This window comes from Haemaphysalis longicornis, unplaced genomic scaffold, assembly GCF_048455015.1.
Source record: "Haemaphysalis longicornis isolate Haplotype H1 unplaced genomic scaffold, Haemaphysalis longicornis Haplotype H1 scaffold_2, whole genome shotgun sequence".
NCBI lineage: Eukaryota > Metazoa > Arthropoda > Arachnida > Ixodida > Ixodidae > Haemaphysalis > Haemaphysalis longicornis.
The window spans coordinates 284168860-284190162 of record NW_027526295.1 but is presented as its reverse complement, the minus strand read 5'-3'; the positions used below and the strand labels follow the sequence as shown (position 1 = coordinate 284190162).

Sequence of the window (21303 nt, the reverse complement as noted above, 5' to 3'; positions counted from 1 at the left end):
CGCGTGTAAGTCGTTCTCTGGGAGGCGCGCTCGACGCGGAGAATTTTGAGCAGCCGACAGCAGTCGTAATGATGGCGACGTTTCCCTCCACGACACTGCCTCTCCGCGAAGGGTTCACGAGGAGGAAGCGACGAACTAGCGCTTCGTGCACGCACTCTGGGAAAGAATCTGGAGGGAGAGGATGGGGGTAGGAAGGGGAAGGGGGCAGCACCTAGTTTCTTCCCGCCTTCTTTCCCCTCCTTATTGGGACGAAAAAAAGTTTACTTTGCGGATGGGTGATCCATGAAAATTGGAATGCCCAATCACCGGCAGCAGCACGCAATTCTAGCCGTGAACTTCTTTTCACAAGTTACAGTATGAGCCTGGCTCTACCAAAAATAATGTCCTCCCGTCTATCAAAGTCCCTTCACCACCGATTCTATCCTGCTGTATATAAATCGCGGCTGACGCGTGGCAGCTCAGGCCAAGAGGCATTGAAAACTGCTTAGGAGTTATGCTGCCACATAAGTTTCTTTATGAATGTTTGTTCGAAAATGTCATGTATGCCTCGGCCCAAGAAAAGACTTGTGTCCGTAACTACACCATGGCGCAATCACCGTCGTCGTCGTCGTCGTCATCATAATCTGCCTGGTTTTGTCCATTGCAGGGCGAAGGCCTCTCCCTACAGTATCGAACCACGTCTTCATTATCATAATCAGCGTTGTCTTCATTATAACCGCCGATTCGATAAAGGTCGCATAAGCTGCTATTGCTAAATGTTACGATGCGGAGTAATCAGCGGTACCTAGAGCACCCTCATTTGAGTTAGTGGCGGTCATCCCCAAAAACTAGTGGGCAGAAACACAATTCAGATCGCCATGATAGATTGTGGGCGGAGAAGTATTTCACTTTAAACTTCATCCTAAGTTGGTAATACGTCCGAATAGATTAGAATTGCACTTAGCGTAGGAGAGAATGGCGAGTTATCCCGATAGTTCTCGCGTTAGTGAGGAGCGGGATGAGGGGCGGGATATCGCTTCCGCTCCGTTGACATCGGCAGAGGGAGAGCACTCAGTAGAGCTCACAGTTCGCAGTTGGTGATCCACCCCATTCCTCCTGAAGTAAAAGCTCGAGTTTTGCTCGTTATTGCTATGATTGTAATGAACTTTTTATTGAATGTGCTTGGAATTATTCAAGAACAAACAACAATACAAAAAGGCTGTGTAAGCCAATGAACGGTGTAAGCCAATGAATGGTGGCGTAAACTGGAACAAAAAGACACATTGAAGTGAAAAGAGAAGCACTAATGTTAGCTTTAATTAGAAAATGCTGATGTGTTACGACTGGCCTCCCACGAGTGTGTTGCAAAGCACGCACCGGAAGGAAAGATTCAGTCCGCCTGGCGAGCATATCTCCAGTCATTTTTTATGATTCTTGTAGGTAATTTCCCGACGCTGTGTGCAGTACCACCATTTATTGCTTTTTCTGTTGATTACTAATATCTTTTCTTATTACTTTTTCGTATTACTTTTTACTGTTACTTTTTCTTGAACCACGTGGTCTAAACTAATTAAAACCATACTATACGTTGCACCTCGTTGCCAAGGTCTATCTCTGGCGAGTTGGACTCCGAGGACACTGGGGTACTCAATGTTATCGTAAGCTTAGACCTAGCTACGTTGCGTCTCGTTTATATGGGCGGCTCTAGATGACGGCAATAACCTTACGGTGATCAAAAGAGGCGCCACTTGTTCGATTGGTGTGCTGGTGAAGGCCCCTTGCCCACTCTTCATTCCGTACATCCGAAGATTTGAATCTTTCAGTTCGTTGCATTTTAACCTTAAGGCTCTTCCGCCGCTGTACAGCTTACGTTTTCCAAACAGACCTTCATTTGTACAATTTCATGAAGGCCGAAAATTTTGTTAGTATGGCATGCATAGGTACTCCCCAATGGCATGAATGCATATAGCGTATGAACTTTTCCCAATTTGAAGAAGTGTTGCTAACGCATAGCAGCTAACTCAGAACACTTAGAGTTCTGCGGGTTGGGTAGCATTCTTTCTCGCACTGAGTCATATTTTATTGGCAGCCCTGTTTTGCCACTCCGGGAACGCTGAATCTACCCACCGACGCGAACGATGAAGATAAAGCTATTGCGCCTACCTGCAAATAGCGGCCTGATAATGCTCTATGACCACCAGGGCGGTGTTTCGTCTTGAATATGGTCCTATTTAGATGAGGCCGAATTGATAGCTGTCTGTTATTGCTACCCATAGAGTTTCTTAGTAAGTATACTAGAGAGGAAAGAGCGCCTGGGAATCCATGCCGGCGTGGGGTGGTTATGGCCTTATGGGAAGACCACAGCAGCTGGTTTGACATGCCTATCGTATTCTTAAGCGTCTTCATGGGTTAGCTTTCTTTACTATGCATTGCTATTTCTACGAGGTAGCTGCTCCTGCCGAAATGGCCAAAACTCATTTCGCTTCTCTCGCATCGCTTGGAAACTCAAAATTCTCTGTATCAGTTCATGCTAAGACAGGTGTGCTTCACTGTAAGCAAGTGGGAAAGGGGGGGAGGAGCTAGTGCCGGCGAGCGACCATCAGTACATATTTACACAAGTACAAACCCACAATGTAAACACGTTAGTTAATGGTAAGGAGAGCAGGAGAGTGCGCTTCCCGGTTACTTTTTGCAGTAGCAGTACATATGTTAACAGCGCCCGAACATCTTGACTGAGCGGGTAATTTGCCGCCGCGAAAGTTGTTGAAGATGGTCTGTTACGAAAACACGAGCGAAAGCACTGCGAATGCGATGTTTTCACGGGTATGCGCATGAAATATTTCTGAGAGAGAGAGAGGGAGAACGACTTTAATGAAAGCTGAAGAGGTCAGCCCCTCTAACGGTAGGGCTTGCTACTCCAGATGGGGTGAATACAGTGAGGTGACAGCGAAAAATAGAGAGAAAAGGAAAAGGAAAGAAAGAAAGAAAGGGGAGTAAGAGGGGAAATGCACACTTATACAAATTGTACATGCTCAGAGAGTTCACAGAACCTCTTCTAGCCCTGTTTCCGCAAGAAAAGTAAGCAGTGTCTTTGTACCCAGCACTGCCTCTTCCGATTTCGCCAGGGTCGAAGGAAGTGTGAGGGTTCTAGAGGACATCCGCGTCGTAGTCGCACAAGCGCTTTCGACGCTGTTGCCCGCTGACTGGCATATCGCGAGCAGTGGCTTAAAATGTGCCTGATGTGGTCGGTAGCAGAGCACACTGTACACAATGGCTGAGCTTTTCAAACAATTTATTATCTGAAATTTTGGGAAAATAGGAGTCTTTAATGAGTTGGTCCCAAAATTTTAGATTATTGTTAACTACCGGCTTGCTCTGCAGAATATTAGGCATAACCATTCTGACAGAGTTTCAGTGAAACGAACACGCCTTATTTTTGATTCTTCAGATTTTAAATCAGGGTGTTTTATTTCATCATTATATAATTACACACTCTTCTTTCATTTTTGTGGCATTGTATATAAATTTACGGCCACTAAAACGTTTCAATCCAAGCCAATGATGAAACTAAGGCAAGCGCACGGTATAGTGGCGGCGGCCCATGACGACACAGAAGGCTTTGATGTGAGCCGCATAGACGCTAGCGCCAGATTCCTCTGTGGTGTATATAGTTTGAAACTATATGCGGCTACCTGTGCGCTCTAAGAGTTGTTTTATTCTTTAATGTGCACGCTACGCAAACCAGCGATAGGCTCCAGGCTGGGGAAGATGGGAAGAAAAGAAAGTTGAATAACACTGCTGTTTATGCATTGTTTTTACTTTTGTTCGAAACTCAAGATATTCCAATAGATGAAATCTGCAGTCGCTGGTCATTGTGCTTCCCCTGAAAGCATATCTCGAAACGTACTTTCTTAACAGCTCAAAGCGATATCTTGTTTTCTTAAAGACCCCCGCCCCTTCATTTTTCTTTATGGCACTTGACTTCCGTAAGAGTCGGGCGTAAGATGTTTTTCCTCACACATTTCGATCAGCTTCTTGGCTTCACTATGCCCGTAGTTGTAAGCAGGGTATTGCAATGGACAACCCAAACACCGTGAAATTCACGCTGGGAAGTAACACAGGCTGTTTGTAGGCTCCGTTAAACTAGTCCTTACCGCTTAATTCTTCTGGTGTAAGTTTTTGCTTAATATTAGCGAAGTATGAATCAGGTCACTTTTTTGCCCCAGGGAGTCGGGGTGTTGTAGCCTTTATGACTGTACAGCTATTATCAGCAATCTACCGCATCCTTTAATTTTGGTCCAACTATGAACTTCGCCGTTGAGAAGACAGAAGTATTGAACCAATGCACGTTTACTTGTTTAATTCAGCCTGATTTATCAGCAAGCGATTACTACTTGCTTCATTTTCTCCCGTTCAGCAGTAATTATTGGTCGGTTATTTTTTGTATTAGGAATAAGTTTTCTCCATTTTGGCGCACACCGAATTACGCTAAGTAAAATTAACTGACGCCGAGGTGACGTGTGACGAGGCTATCACTGGGTGTTAACAAAACAATACCAGTCTTAGCTGGCACTCATATAGACATAAATCTAATCGACTAGTTGAACTGACAAGTCTTACATTCGTTTAGGATTCGGGGAGTGGCAGCATTTTAATTTTTCTTGACAATGACACCGTGGTTAACCCTTTGAGGGTCGCGGCCGTAAATGTACAGCATCGGCAAACACTTTCAAAATGGTCAATGACGTACATGTACGGCATTGCTTGTATCTTTAAAAAGCGCGCCTTTTCGCCAACTTCTCTTGCTTGGCATGTGCTGCCACACTTCGGAAATACGTCTTTTTTTTCTTGCGCCAATGGCTCTTCTTTTTATTTTTTTATGATTTACTTCAATGGCGCGCCGGCTATCGCATGCACATCCGCTAACGAGGGGTCGCGCTGGGTATCGCCCACCGGGTGCCCGAGCGCCTCTCGCTTCTTGCGCCTGCCACAGACCAAGGTAACCTGCGAAACTGATGAGGCTCTTTTCTCCACGCGGCTCACACCGCCGCCCGGGAGAGACTTGACACACCTCCAGTGGTTTCCAGTGCCCCATTGCAACACCTACCACGACCAGACTGGCAACTTCATCTGCGGAAATTCAAGGCAGAGAGTCGCAAGAGGCTTCAAGATACCACCCCGGTGGGTGTACTGGGCCAGCTCAAGACGCTCACACGCTCGGGCGAGGTGGTAGCTAATAAGATTTACGCTAACACGGCCCTAACCCCTCATGTACTACATAAATGGACCCACGGAGCCAGCTCGCACATCCAACGCTGCCCGTATTGTGACGAGAAATGTATCCCTAACCTGTACCATTTGATATGGCGCTGTGAGCACTTCAAGACCGATCGCGAGCCACTATTGGACCTCGGTTCCCCACCCGGAGTGAAGAAGCGCACCTGCGACGCGCTCGAGAGGACCCCTCAGTACTTGAGAAAGTTATTGAATACGCACTAACCAGTGGTCTTTACAAGCTGGTGTAATAACCTGGACCGACACCTCTAAAAATCGTCGCACCTATCTCTTCACGGTTTCTGCGAACTATATGTTCACGGACTTTACAATGCTACCCACCATTTAAGGTGATTGAACCTTGAACATTGTTCTTTTTTTTCCATTATTCCCTCCCTTCCTTCATGTCCCTTTCCTTCCCCAACAGGGCATTCATGCCCCCTCTGATAATAAAGGTATTCCTCCTCCTCCTCTTTTTTGTATTTTAAGGGCGGTGTGCCGTCTATCGTTCCCGCATCCGGCCGCGCGCGTCTGCGCGCGCCCGCTCGCGTGCAGCGGCTGGTTTCGGTATCGTCCTCCGGGAGCTTCCCGCTTTTTGCGCCAGCGAAACTGATGTCTGTCTGATTTTGATTCACTCAAAAGGTGCCGGCTTGTTACTCTCTCGTTTTTATTTAGAATTTGTCTTGTGTTACTCATGAATAAACCACATATATGTAAGAACAAAAACGATTTCTTGTCACTTGATGGCCACCCTAAAAAAATATAATTTTTTCTCGAAATAGATTCATTCGAAGAAGTTAAATCAGCAATAAAAAATCGACCCTGGGGGGGTCGCATTCGGCGAACAAATTTGACCCTCAAAGGGTTAAGCAATGAGCTGTAATGCCACGCCATTTCGTTCGATTATTACCTTTTTATACATGAAAAGCGTGGGGCTTAAACTGGAGCGACTCGAAGGCCGAAGTAATAATCGATCTGCAAAAGATGTTCCTTCAAATGAGCATGGCAAAAATACTGAGTGCGCCATCACGCAGCAACGGACTACTGCGAGCATACAAGGTATACATCCCAAGATGAATAATGGAAGGTAAAATCAGCAATATTGCTCAAGGGAACGCCCTTCATGTAGTGTGTATAATTATTGGTAGCAGATTGTTAAGCGATCAGTCTGAAAGTAGGTTATGGGAGAGTACCGAAAGGGTTTCACCATTTTGACATATTTACTGATAAGTTCTCGGTATTTCAAAGATCAGGATACGGGATATCCGGGCTATTGAACTCGTTCCTATACACCGTTTTCCTTTCTAGAGGTGGGCGCCGCCATTTACTTTTTCTGAGCATACGCTAGCGCCGACTATGAAGCGAACGCCGAAACCGCCCCGCTGGAGTGTTAAGTGCTCCGTTCCTTCCATGCGTCTGTTCATTACCCGCGCATTGCCGAGTGAACCGTAGTGGTTTGGCGTGAAGTTAGCTGTTGCAGTGCTTGTGTGTGTGTGTGTTCTGTTTTGTTTTCATCACCTGTGGACGGTTTCTAGGTCATAATTCGCTACCAGAGCGGAAGATGCCGACCCCGGCTGTTCCGAGCAGCAGTAGCACTGGTGGTGGTGGTGCCGGAGGTGCTCCGCAGTTCTGCGATGCAAACGCTATTGGTAGGGCACCGACTGACATAGAAATCGATATTGGGGAGTAAATACGTATTTTCAAGGCCGCCATGTTTGTTATGTTCACCGATTAGTCATGTCTACGGAAGTGCGGACATCGAATGCGGAGCGTGCACCGAATGTGGGTCACGCTGACTCGCGCTCGCGATGAAATTTCGACGAGGCGATTACAATGCTCTTGACATTGCAATGCAATATAATCGAAGATTAAGGCTGATGCTGAACTAGCCGCAAAGCGCCGACCACGGTCACAGACCCGAGGGAACAGATACGGTCCCCTTCGATCACCAAGCGGTGGCAGAACACCCGGACAATGCGATGCGGAGTTACCAGATCATGCCTCACAAGAGCGTACCACTACAGCGCTGCCGTCATCAGCAAATGGCGCAGCGCGCGGACAGCAGCAACGTTCGAGCAACTCGCAACCGGCGCATGTTGACCGTAAACGGCATGTCTCCTACGCCGCGGCGACCACAACACCCAGCCAGATCGAAGAGACTGCAAAGGCATCAACTAGTGCTACAAAGGAACAACCTCCACTGAAGGGCATCCTGCAAGAGGAAGCCACTATTCAAGCCGAGTTGGAAAAGCTCGCGCAAGAAGCAGCTGACCTTCGACGACGACTCGAAGAAACGGAAGCGCGCCATACCGCCCTCCTCAAGCGACTCCGCGCTGCACGGCGGGAACAGCCGTACACCGGGCGACCACCTGCACAGGAATATTCCGCTACGGCAGCGATGCAGCCAACAGGCCTGGCACAGCTGCTTCATCAACTGTTTCAACCGCTTCTTCAAGCCCAAGAAAAGCACTACCAAGCACAAGAGCAACACTTCCGTCGTCAACATGAACTCCTTCAGCGGCTTGTCACGTCCCACGCTTAGCTACGCGGCCTTGGACCTGCCGCCCGGCATTCACCCTCACCTGGTGTTCGTGAGACTGTCAGGGACAGGGTACGTGACCTTCGATCAATCTACGGACTCGACAAATACTGTTAACTGGACATGGCTCCGCCACTTATAGTGCAATGGAACTGTCGCGGACTCCGCCGTAAAATCTCCGCTTTTAGGCTTTACCTTCAATCCCTCCCACACCCTCCATCTATCATACTCCTTCAGGAAACCCACGGTGTATACAACATTGCAGGGTACGATTCATTCATACAGCCCAGTATACCGACTCGCCGCGATCCCAATCCTCGTACCTATGTTGTGACATATGTCCTCCGCACATTACCAACTCACCAGGTAGATGTTTCCGCATACAACTCTATTATGTCGGAATCGGTCCTTACTATCACTCAATTTCCTGGATGCTCTATCCCACTAGTTGTCATGAATTCGTATTGGCTTCCTAAGGCGAGACCCGCTTTGGGGTGGTTAGGTAAGATCCTTCGCTCCTACCGCGATCATGCTGTTATTTGGGCTGGGGATTTTAACGCTCACCATCCTGATTGGCTCTACACATACACCTCACCATCAGGTCAACTCCTGAGGCGGGTCACTCAGCAACTCCGATTTTCTCTACTTAATGATCTAACCAGCCCTACACGACAAGGCAATAGTTGCCAAAGAGATACGATTCCTGATCTCACTTGGGCAATAGGCTTGCCTTCGGCTATATGGGAAGTCCAGGATAATTCTCTAGGCAGCGATCATCACATTATTCACACAACTGTACCCTTGAATGGTGCTTCAATTCCGTCACCGCGAAGTGCTCGCCTCACTAATTGGAATGGTTTCCGGGAATCAATCGATACGGCTGCCATATCTGATTTAAGCACCTGGAATTCTGCAATTCTCGACGCCTATGGCCATAACACCAAGCTTATTGCTCTTTCTGACACACGTCCGGCTGTTGATACACATCTTTTACGCCTTTGGGATCAGCGTCATGCGCTTATGCGCCGATGGAAGCGTAATAAGCGCAATCGCTCCCTCAAAGCACGCATCGATGCTCTCACAATCGAGGCTCTAGAATATGCGCGCACTCTTGAAACATCCAACTGGCTGTCCTTCTGTGACTCTCTGAGTGGAACACTGCATACAACTCGGATTTGGCAACTTATCCGTTCCATGTCCGGGCAGGCACGGCGATCCACGCACATCACATCGTTGCGGTTGCAGACAGGTCTTAGCTTGGCTGATTTGGCTGACGAACTTCAAGCTTCCTTCTTTCCTTTTCCTTCTTTGCCTCCGCCGCCTCATCCTGTCACTTGTCCCACTCAAGAACCTATTGACGCAGATTTTACATTCGCTGAACTCCGCGCTGCACTCACCGATTGCAAACGACACACAACACCAGGACCGGACCTGATTACATACTCCCACTTAAGGAACCTTCCGGACTCCGCTCTAGAAACTCTTCTACATTTCATCAATGAAGCATGGCGAACAGGCTGTATCCCCCCTGAGTGGAAGACTGCTAACATCCGCCCTATTCCAAAACCAGGCAAATCACTTGCTTTGAACAGTCTACGCCCAATTTCACTTACGTCCTGTGTTGGAAAACTGATGGAGCGTATGGTCCTGCATCGTCTCACTTGGCTTCTTGAACATAGCCAATTCTTTGACTGGACTATGACTGGGTTCCGCGCTCACAGGTCAGCACAGGATACAATGCTGCGAATCCAACAAGAGGTGTACGCATATCCGAGCGCAGCCCAACTTAGAGCAATCGTGAGTCTAGACTTCCAAAAGGCGTTTGATGCAGTTTCGCACTCTGCAATTCTTGAACAAATCCGGATACTTACGCCTAGCTCCCGACTGTACAACTACATCCACAATTTTCTGACCACACGACTACACTCTTTGGTGTTAGAGGACTACCGCCAAACCCCCTGGACTCCTACCAGAGGTGTTCCTCAGGGATCTGTCCTTTCCCCTACTCTGTTCAATTTAGCACTTCGCCCCCTGCCTCGTATGCTACATTCCGTTCCTAATCTCTCGTTCGGACTGTACGCCGATGACATAACCCTTTGGTGTTCTACCGGCAGCCCAGCTGCACTGTCCGACACACTTCAGGCTGGAATTGATGCGGTCCACTCGTTCGGGTCAAGCGTAGGTCTCACACTATCTCCGCAGAAGTCTGAGTACCTCGTGGTCACTGATGAGCGTTTGCGGGCTAAAGCTAGCGACCAACGCTCTCAAGTAGAACTCGTGATTGATGACATTCCTCTTCCACGTAAGGCCTGGCTGCGCGTCCTCGGCTTCGACCTACAGGATAATGGGAAGGCCTTAAAGTGGCTCAATCGATGTAAGGCTCAAATTACCCAACTAACTCACATAATCGGCAGGCTGACCCGACGTCGCCAAGGCCTACGAGAACACGATATTACGCGACTTGTGAACTCTCTAATATATACTCGCGTTCTTTACGCACTGCCGTACGTAAAATTAACGTCATCGCAGCGATCCCAGCTTGAGCGCCTCCTCCGGCCTGCCACCCGCCTGGCTCTAGGGGTACCTAGATATACCCCCCTCGCTAAGTTGGAGGCTGCTCAGCCGTTCGCATCATTGTCAGATCAAGTTGATCTTCATTTGGCGGCACAACACACTCGTCTCCAGCTTACTTGGCATGGGCGTCTTCTCCTATCCTCACTTCATTACGAGGTAGCTTCGTTACCCGAAATTACAGCGACATACCCCCCTTGGTATCCACTCCCTCGCATAAAAATTCCTACCATTCCAATCAATGTATCCGCAACCTCGCATGCAGGACGTCGTCGAGCTCGAATATGCACTCTTCGCTACCGCTATGGTGATCTAGCAACAGTGACGTACACAGATGCCTCCTTCTCATCCAAAGACGCACGCGGGGTCACAGTAGTTGTTCCTCCTACCCACCCGCCCCTGCAGAAAAGATACTCGGCCGTTCCTTCCGTCCTGTCTCTAGAGGCTCAAGCAATAACTGACGCAATCTTATCGTTAGCCACTCCTGGTAACCACGTGATCCTCAGCGACAGTCAGGATGCTCTACGCTTGTTCCAGGAGCAGACGCTTCCCATCAATATTATGCATGCACTCCACACTCATCTGGCCAAACACACTGGTACTAGCTACGTGCTGGACTGGGTTCCTGGTCACGCAGGCGTTCCGGGCAACGAGCTGGCGCATCAGCTCTCCCGTGCTCCGTCCCAACCGGGAGACTCGGAGACGCCCTGGCCAAATCCTTTCCACCCACCCACGCAGGCGCGACAAGCCCGTCTCCATCGACGCCAAACTGTGCAACAGTTAATCAGGGATAGGCAGACTCTTCCGTCTCCCTCTCACCTGTTACCCCGGGCAGATGCTTGTCTTATCCGGCAAGCGCAAACGGACAGCCTTCCAACTCCGCACATACTGCATCGACTACAAGGCCATCGCAGCCCTGCGCGGTGCTCCAAGTGCTCTGGCTTTCCCAATACGCCGCATGTTCTTTGGGACTGTTCTGGTTCGCAACCATCACTCGCAATTCATCTTAAATCCCTTACACCTCCTCCCTCTTCTCTCCAAGACTGGCTCGCGCCACCGGAGGGAACAGACCGAGTGGCCTGGTGGCGAGCTTTGGTGGCTCACGTTCGTCAGGTTCTCCCGTCTGTATAGATAATTTTGTTCCTTTCAGAACCCCGGACTTTGGGGGTCTTTTTCTTTGTTTCTTGTGTGTCAATAAAGTTTACCAACAACAACAACAACGCCTTCGGACTGCGATATAACGCTGACGAGCACCGGACCGCCATAAAACAGCAACGAAAAGACTTTCTCGCCTGCCTGGTCAACCACACTCCCATTCCCATGTCCTATTCTCGCTCTCAACAAGTCCTCCTCAGACAGCTAATGACACTTACTAACCCTTCCCCTGCAAAACGACAACAGTTTTTTCATTCGTCTCCTAATCAAGGCATGCGTATCCCCTGTGAAATTCCGGACACCACTGAACACATTATTTGGACATGCCCTCGATTTTAAACTGAAAGGCAGGTTCTCCTTGACACCCTTCCCGCTAACTTACGACCAAATTCCTTAAATGATCTCCTGCGTCCCTCCTACCCACCTAATTTAGCGAAGGCAGTGTGGGACACTGTCCTGCATTTCATATCCCGACCCACTATTTTTCCCTCGCTATTTCCCACCCATACCCGTCGTGAACCTTAAAGGGACGGACAACCGATTTTTGTCGCGTATATGATCTCTAGCTCATATGAAAGCCAGCGTTTTATATAGCCCGGTAACCACAATCAATTTCTAAACAAATTGGCGGAAATCATTTTAATTTGGCAGCAAACTTGCTGAAATTGGAAAGGTAGCGGTTCGTGTGTCGAAACTTGACACTACAATATGTGTCCCTGTCACGTGACCTGCAAACATAGCAGCTACTGTGACTGCTGAAACGTTTATTTACGTATTGAAAACCTTTTAACACAAGTATTTGTGCAAGATTAAATTGTATAGGTATTTCTGAACATTACTTTGAAAATTTTAAACACACGCCGCCCCCCGTCGCTGGGTTGCTCTCAGGGTGACCCTCCATACCCAGAATCAACGGCAGCGTTCAGTAAACAGACCCAGTGAAGGAGCTTTGACATTTCTGCCTTAGTCAGGGGCGTTTGTTCTGCCAAAATATACAAAATATTTTATTTCAGTTTTAAATACGCCAACGGCACCTTAAAAAAAAAAAACCGTCGCGCCCGGGGAGAATCGAACTTCCCACGTCCACAACGTGAAGCCAGATTCTACCTATCATCTATCCCAACAGATGGCGCATTGGTGCAAAATAGACTGTTGCATTAAAAAAAACACATAAAGGAACGGTAAAGCCTGCGAGTCAAACATTTTTAACTAGGGACAAGTTTTTAAATATCGCTTTTCATCTCTCATTTAGACAAAAGTATGTTCCCGCGCTACTCTATGTCATGGTCGCCAGCATTATTTTTGGGAGGGACACATACGGCTCGTAGATCTAAAAATTTCGTTTTAAAAAGTTCTAGGGCGTTATCAGCAAAACCGATTCTCGTCAACGTGCTTTAAGTGATGCCCTTTCATTTGGAATAGAGAATATATACTCGAAAAAAATCAGTTGATCCAACTCCTTCACGATGGCCACCCTATACCGCATGTCACACAACTTCGTATTCTCGGGCTATACCTGCAATCCAACCGCTCCTGCTCTCATACCATCACACAACTCCGTAACTACACCACCCAAACCATACATCTCATCCGCCGCGTCGCTAACAAGCACCACGGCATGACTGAAACAGAGCGACTCCACCTAGTGCAAAGCTTCCTACTCAGTCGACTCACCCACCACCAACCCTACTTTCGTCTCACTCTCACACAAATCCAGTCCCTGGACGGCCTTCTCAGGAAAGTATACAGAGCGGCCTTACTCCTTCCGCCCTCGGCATCCAGCTCTCGCCTTACTAGCCTCGGCCTCCACAACACCATCACGGAACTTCTCGACGCTCATCGCACCGCCCAGTATGTCCGCCTCTCCCTTACCCCCACAGGCCGGCACATCTTCCATCACCTCCGCATTAACCCGCCAACACACCCCCGACCCCCCCTGCCCATCCCCCGACCCATCCTACACCTCATCCGAATTCGGCCTTCACTTCGTAACATGCATCCCTCTCACCATCACCACTGCCGTTTGGCCAGCGCTCAGTATCATGCGACACACTACCCCGCTTCCAACCATACGCACTATGTAGATGCAGCCGCCTACCCTGAGGGTGAAGCGTTTGCTCTCGCTGTTGATGGCCAGTAAGCTCTGCCACGATACGCACCCCATCCCCCATCTTTGTGGACCCTCTGCCTGCACCAGAAATGCATTACGCGGTCAACAGTAACTGTTTTGTAATTGTAGTACATGAGATTCCGTCACAACCCAAAAGGATGAGAAACTTTTCTTTCTACCGCATTGTGGACAGTTCGAGCTATTTTCCAAATGGAGCGTTCGCGCATCTCGAGCTGCGTTTCCACATTAATCTGCCTGCTTATCCTGCTATGGACTAACCGTACGACGGAGAAAGTTATCCTTTGATATCATTTGGCAGTGTAACGCGTTCCACTGAAAGAAAGTAAACAGAACGCCGTGATTTTAGAGGTTAGATTAGATGAAAATTGGATTGTTTAATGCCAATCGGCTAAATTTTAAATTGACTGCAACGAACCAGAAGTTATTGTAATGTATTGTATGAGCGCACCTGAAAGACCCCCAGGTGTTCAAAATTAATCCGGAGGCCTTCAATACGGCGCGCCTCGTTACCTGTGAAGCGTCGGCGCGTTAAACCCCATAATCAATCAATTAACATTGTATTGTAAAAGATAAAGTTACTTCTAACATTTCAGGGGGTGCCGTTTTGCCGTATCGCAGCTTCGCGTGGGATAAATGGATTTTGCTCCGTCTGCTTGTCGTCCAAGGAGTGCACCGAACAAACCCTACAGCTGGTCGTCGGTACAAAGTCGTTGTGATTTATCAACAGCGTCCACCGATATCGCAACTTTGTGGTTGTTTGGAATCGATGCAGCAAAAATACGTCGCAACCGCACTGCATTTTCTCCAGGAAGTGTCGTGGAGATGTGTGCTGTCGGCGACTTTTTGTCGCTTTCTCTGGTTGTTTGATAACCAACCACCACCACACAGTGCTGACCAACCGACGTTTGCACCTTGAAAGGCATCGCAGCATTGGCTAAAACAGTTGCAAGGTCCGCAGAAATAAGCACCCGGTAACAACACTCTTGTACTATGCAGCGGAGCACATAGCGCCGAGCGATGTTAGCAGCTCAGCGCGCACAGGCAACGCTGGTCCGCCGGAAGCGGAAGGCGCACGGGCCGCCGGGAGGACTGGTTTGCGAGTATTTTCCACCTTTCCCGGGTACTTATGGAAAATGGAGTATACGTTAGCTTATTTGTAGATTACTGTGGTTATTTCTTCATGTAGGTCATTTGCAGCTCGCAGCTCTGTCGTTGAGATAATGCGCAGGGATCTCTCGCCTCGTTTGAGGGCACTGGAAGAAATACCTGCAGGTACCATGGCTGAGGACATGACGCCTCGTTGCAAGCGAACGTTGTTGCAAACGCTGCAAGCGAAAGTCGACCATCACCGCTTCACTGGCAAAAACAGAGCAGTCTTGTACGGCACTTTCGGCGATGCTGCACCGGCCACCTCGATGGCCGCAACCACTTATCAATGCTACACGACCATCATAAAGTGTCTAGCAACCAGGCTGGGGCACTTCCCGTGATACAGCACCCCGTAGGTAGCTGGGGAGAGAAAGTAGGCGGCGTCAGAAGAGCTCTGCTTGCGAAGGCTGGCTTCTCGACGTCGTAGCCCCCTCTTTCCTACGTTCATGGGCCGGGGCAAAGTAAGCTGCACAGCCAGCCAAACAACCTAAGGGGCAGAGGGGAAGGGGAAAGATACAGACGCCCTTCCCTCCGGGTTCTCTATGGGATCCCTGGTACTCCTGCTCACCGTTCGGTCGCCGAGGTGTCGCACCTTGCAGGGCAGGAACGCCGTCTTGCCCACGCTCGTGGTGACGTTTCTCGAGGTGCTGTTGTCGAAGTACGGCGACGGCTCCGAGGGATCGGGAGCCCGCGCCGACCTGCCAGCTCCGCCCGAGCGCAGCCGATGCGAGTAGTGCTTGGACCTGCTGTGGATCTCGGCCATTCCTGAAAGCAGTGAGGTGTGGGGAAGAAAAGGAGGACAGCCGGAGTGAATACCAGGCCAGCATTCTTAAACTCCCAACTGCAAGCTTCCCCGTCCAATCAAAAAATTCCAAAATCCACCGCGTTCCGTTACCGAGCGAGTGGAAACAAGCGTTACGCTTTTCAAATGTCATTTCAATATAATGCCGCATGCCAAAAAGATACCACCCTCTATGAGTTGGATTTACTTCCAGTTTGCAATATAATCAGCTTGATAGGCTTCTGAGTGAGTGCCGACTTCAATGTAATACGAAGGTTGTTGTATAGCTGTGTTAGGCTTAACTATATTATGTAAGGATTTACCAAAAAACATTTCTTGAACGACGTATACTAACCCATCCTGAACATTGGTTGACTAGCAAGAAATGAAACTCTTTCGAAGAGAGTTCCTCCTTACGAACTAACCATGCGTGTCCATCTGTGAAACTATTACAGGAGGCTCAATAAAGACAAAATACTGATATAACATATATATAACATATATGACAAGTTAACAGGCACTCGAAAAGTCATTGTTAAGTTACCATCACCAGGAGCAGGATGAATTTGAGTTTTTTCAAGGGGTCATGACTATATCCGACGCAGATTTGCGTTTACTTTTGTCGTACATGAAACTGAAGTAGTAGGGTCATTTTTGTGACGGTATATCTTTTTTTGTTTCATGTTTCAGGAACGTTCAAACTTCAAAGATCGCAAGATACGCCAAATATTGTGTTAAACTACCAGTGGCTGTTATGATTTCTTGGGAGACAATAAAGACTGCATTTTAAAAATACGCAGGGCTGTAACACTTTTTTTCTATTCATATACATAGTGGTTCCACTTGCAAATTTGCACTCTACTCGCTGTAATGTTTTAAGGTTGGAGGGTTCAAGAGCTATTTGTTATGCTGTAATAGGTTCACACCTTTCTTTTTTTTGTGTTTTTTTACTTTTGCCTTTCACTCTGTTTCGCGCCAAAATCCATTTGCGTTTGGCTACCTTGTCCGCTTGGACATCTTCCCTACGTATTTGTTTAAAAGAAGGCAGTGTATCAAGCTGTTATACCAGCTTTTTCAAGCAAAGCTTAAATTGGCTGACTTGTGGCATCGGTGGTGACGTACGCCAAAACCCTCCTCGTCCTCATTTTACTTCTTTTCTCTTGTCGCCTGCAGCCGAAGCACCTCTACCGCAGCTGGCGGCTGCTGTCGCGCCGGATCACGCCGTACCCCCAGCCAATCGCAGGCGCTTCTTCCTTCCTCTGAAGAAAGTTGATTCCCTCTGCGCACGTTACTAGTTGTGACTTGTAAAATTGACCAGCAATAATCACAAATCCTTCTCGTTACTTTTGAAAATAACCAAGACGCATTGCTTAAAGAACCATGTCTCCTTAATGTGTCAAAACCCTACAAGGTGCTCGTGCACCGCTGTTCCGGGTGACTGAGAAGTTTCAGTCCCCCTCCGCTTCCTTTTCCTGTCCCTCCCCTCTTCCTCTGTCGCTAGATGAAAATAGATGCAATGATATTATAAGTAAAAACAAGTGACCAGGATCCCGGGGAAGAAGAAGGGATTGAAGGAAAGGCACGCCGAAGCCAGGGTTACTTTGAACGTGGAATGAAAAGAGTGAAGTGGTAGTTACTTTGAAATGACAAATAAAAGCATTTAGATGGTCTTTCCCAGTCTGATGATCTTTTCTAACATCTTTTTAAACGGGGGAGCATTTGAGCTTCATAACCACGGCTTATCGTGATTATTGCCATCATCACAATTTACATGCAGTATATACACACGGAGTGTCGCTTGCACTGTTTTCGCTGTGAGACCTTTTTATCGAGCCATGCTCATTCTTATTGAAACGCAAACGCAGTGTTGAGGACAATGCAACGCAGTTTTTGCGATCTTAACCTTCAACGTACATTTGATCTCCCAGGAAAGAAGGAATTCCATCGTGGTATAGAGAATAAATTCCACAGTCGGGGCACTGGAGCGGTTTAAAGTCACTGGAAGAGGTAAAAGTCCGGCGCGGAGATTGGATAGGAAGATGGCGGTGGTGTGGAAAACGAAGACGACCACGAAAATGTGGTGGCATTGCGGTTGGCTGAAATTTATCACAAGAGACCTACATGTATTGTGTTTAGCTAAGCAACTAGTGCAGTATTTAAAAAAGTGAAAATAAATTTACAATTATGTTCGTTTTTATCGAATTTAAAGTTTTCTTCGGTTCTTGTGTGATCGGATTTGAATTATTAATAAGGGCTCTTCCTGAAGTTTGTTTTAAGAAATCAACCATTACATTTTTTTCTGCCCTCACGCATCGCTATTCCACATCATATGGGGCTGTGATATCATTCGACTATCGAGGCACCGATCCCATCCCATTCTCCGTACCATCACCAGCGAGGTGCGCTGGGAGGCCGCCCCGCGTGACCCAAACCCCCAAGTCCAAGAAGACCTGGCCCGCTTGGCCGACTGCGCCGGACCGTTTCCCAAATGGACCCTGCTGCCCGACAGACGACGCAGGAGACGTCGCCCGCCTGATCGCCCCAGCTGTGGCCAAATAATGCTGTTCTGTATGTCCATCTGTTCGAGGTCATTGTAACGCACGAGTGTCGAAGACAATTTTCTTCACGCATCGAGAATCACGAACACTACATATGAACATATTTGTTTACGCAGGAACAACAACAGTACAGGGAAAGTAACAAAGAATAACAAACAAATTATAGTTTGAAAGTACTGGCAAGTGTATTGTGGCGATATATTGGATTTCTTCGTAGGTAGTGCCATGAAGAAATTAGCTGTTCAAGCCTACACCATCTTGAAACTTTTGTCATTGCTGTTTTCATCAGAAACCGGGCAAAAAAAATGGCGAACGATAAATCGTTTTTTTTTTTTCAACTCTGCTGAAGCCAGAGTGACCCGGAGAGACAAAGAGGAAGAGACAAAGACGAAAAGGGGCTCGGCGTCGCATCCTATTAGTCTTCATTGAGAAAAGAGTGCACCACTGGGGCATCTGTTCTTGGCACGCAAGTTTCTGCCGTGCGAAGGAAGCAGCGCTCATTTTAGAGGATTTGACGCTGCCCTCTCCGCGCTCTAAGCCGTTTCGTTCTCGCCGCCCCCGCGTAGCCGCCAAGAGGAGCGAATAGAGAACACCCTTCCAGAAAAAAGTGTCCACACTGCGTTCTTCTGACACAAACCGTGGTCGAAGGCGCGGTTGTCACCTATCCACAATTTATATTCCTTAACTTTTCTTTGCTTTTGTTGAAGGTGAGGGAGCTAAATCTTTAATCTGCAGATTTGTGTTTTTACACCACTGCGTGGTATTGTGACAACGCACCCTTCCTTCCTCCCCAAAGAGAGGTGCTGTCTGTGTAGAAACGGGGAAATCACGGAGTGCAACAGTAAAAATAAGATCACCCTCGGCGACAAGGGGAAAGTGCTACGCAATGTTGATAAGAAAAGACACAGTCGGAAGACTTCGAGTGGAGCAAAACAGAACAGCGACAATCTCGATGTCGACAAATCGGGAAACAAAACAGACGGAGGAAGAAACAAAAAAAAAAAAGAAAAAAAGCGAAAGCGAAGCTGAGAAGGGAGAGCCGGGTCGCGAGAAAATCCAACCATCCCAGCAAGCGGCCCATCAAAGCAAACATTTATTTCGCGCCCGCCAAGCGTGGCGTGAAGCAATGCCCGCCTTCTCAATTAAACAATGATCCCCAAAGAGAGAGTCATCCGTTATTGTTAAAGGGCCTCGCTTTAGATCGAACCGAAGCGGGGGGTCCGCGCATAAACGATTTGAAAGGGCGATAACACTCTTCGCCCTACAGTGGCGGAAATAAAATGTAATACGGCGCAGAAGAGAAATAAAGAACACTGGAAGGGGCGGGGTAACACTTTGCCCGGGTTTCAGCCAATAAAAAATAAGAAGGAATGGTGCTAGATTTGGGATGAGCACGAGTGTAAAAAAAAGAGGAGGGAATTTAAAGAAACCCGCCGAAGCTTACTGAAAATTGTTAGGCAGAGCGTCATAACAGTATAATCGCTGAATAAATAATAGCCAACGTCAGATGCGGAGGGAAGATGGAGACGGAGGGCGGGCGTCGGAGGCCTCCTCGAACGTTCGAGCGACTGCGGGCCTGCCATGGTCGAGGAAAAGGGAAGGGGTTGGCCGACGCTCGGAGTTCGGAAGTGCGCTGGCTGGCCTAGCGCTCGCTTAGCTGCCTCGCTGCCGCTTCATCGAATCGCTGCCGCGATGGCTGCGCAAAGAGCGAAAGCGCGGGCGGCTCCACTGCTTCTGATGCTGGCCCCTCTGGCCGGAGATCGCTGCCTCATCCGCGGCCGGCTCCCGGGACGTCTTTCAGGCAGACTTCTTCCACCGTCTCCGCCTTTCTCTCCCGAGTCCGTCCTTCTCGTCGGTGGCTGCCTGTTTCTGCCTTTTCGAGCGTGAGGGACGTCTAGAGCGAAAAGGGCAGAAAAACGACGACAGCCAGAAAGGAAGGCACCGAGAAAACAGAAAGCTAAATGGCTAGAGAAAACTGGTTTTGCTGTATCACAACAAGCACGTCTGTCAGGGAAGGCGTGTTCTTGAGTGGGATCTTTGCGCAACACAATGGCTTTATCAACGGAAAGCCCGTTCGCTTAGGGCGGTGCGGCGGCGACGAAGAAAAAATAAAGAGTACAGAGGTACTGGTACGAGAAGAAATATGGTATTCGAAAGTGCCGCGTGTCAATCTTGCGCGGGTGCGAGAAGGAAAATGTGATATTTCAACTTATTTACATCGAAAGTGTTTAGGGCTACGGTACTGGCACATTTTTTGTGTCGGTCAAAAATTCTGCGTGTGCGAAAACTCACTCCCCTCTTCCCCCGCCCTTCCAAATTTGATGCCAAATTGTGAAAGATTCCATAACACCAGGCGTTCGTGTGCGTGCGTTTCTTTGCTTTCTTGCCCCTTCGCTTGCTCCTTTGTGGCTTCGCGCTTTTGTTAACTCAACAGGGTGTCGTATACGTTCTGTATCTTCTGTCATCGTAACGGAAAGGCCGCGTGATGTCCGGGCTCTCAGACGCCAAGGGCGTCGGATATTCCCAGGTGTGTGGTACGTGTAGCCTCTCTGCATAAGGTTACAGCGCCCAGATTCTCCACTACGAACTGACGCGTCTACCCCGCGATCACAGAGCATCTATCGAGACTGAATGACCTCAAGGAACTGCTAGTCGCAGCTCTACTGCTGTCAAGTGTGTTCGTACCCTTTTTCAAAATTGTCAACTTCAGCTGTGGTGGCCACCCAACTTCACTGAGGGGAATGACTCATGACTGTTTCCTGTCTTTTTGTCAACGAGTGAATAGCTGGAGGGGCTAGTAGGTGAAATTCAGCGGTCAAGCGCACCGTTTATCATTCAATGACGATGATAAAACTGGGAAAACTAGAAGAAATCAGGCTATATTTTTATTTAGAATATTTGCTCTGTCAACTTTTTGGGGTTGTAATGCCGAAAACATTTTGTGGGAAAGTGCTGAATTTATTATTAGTGAGCGATTCTGCATAATTGATAAAGGAGCTACATGCTCCGTGAAAAAGGCGTGTTCCCAAAAACTACAAGTTAAAGGGGCCCTGAAAGAGGTTTTGCCAACACGTGGGTGTTCATATTTTCAAATTGTTCAATGTTATAGTGGTCGCCTCCTTCAAGAACTTTGTTAAAGCGATGAGTATTAGCGGAGATATTGCAA

General features: G+C 48.2%; 1 protein-coding gene across 2 annotated transcripts in view; it reads right to left on the bottom strand.

Annotated features, from left to right (window-relative positions):
* The window catches only part of LOC144170771 (protein amalgam-like), a 409698-nt gene that overhangs the window by 106968 nt on the left and 281427 nt on the right, over positions 1 to 21303 (bottom strand). For both annotated transcript variants that reach the window (XM_077700759.1, XM_077700760.1), the window contains exon 2: positions 15367 to 15563. In XM_077700759.1, the coding sequence (XP_077556885.1) occupies positions 15367 to 15563 (197 nt within the window). The remainder of the gene's footprint in view (positions 1 to 15366; positions 15564 to 21303) is intronic.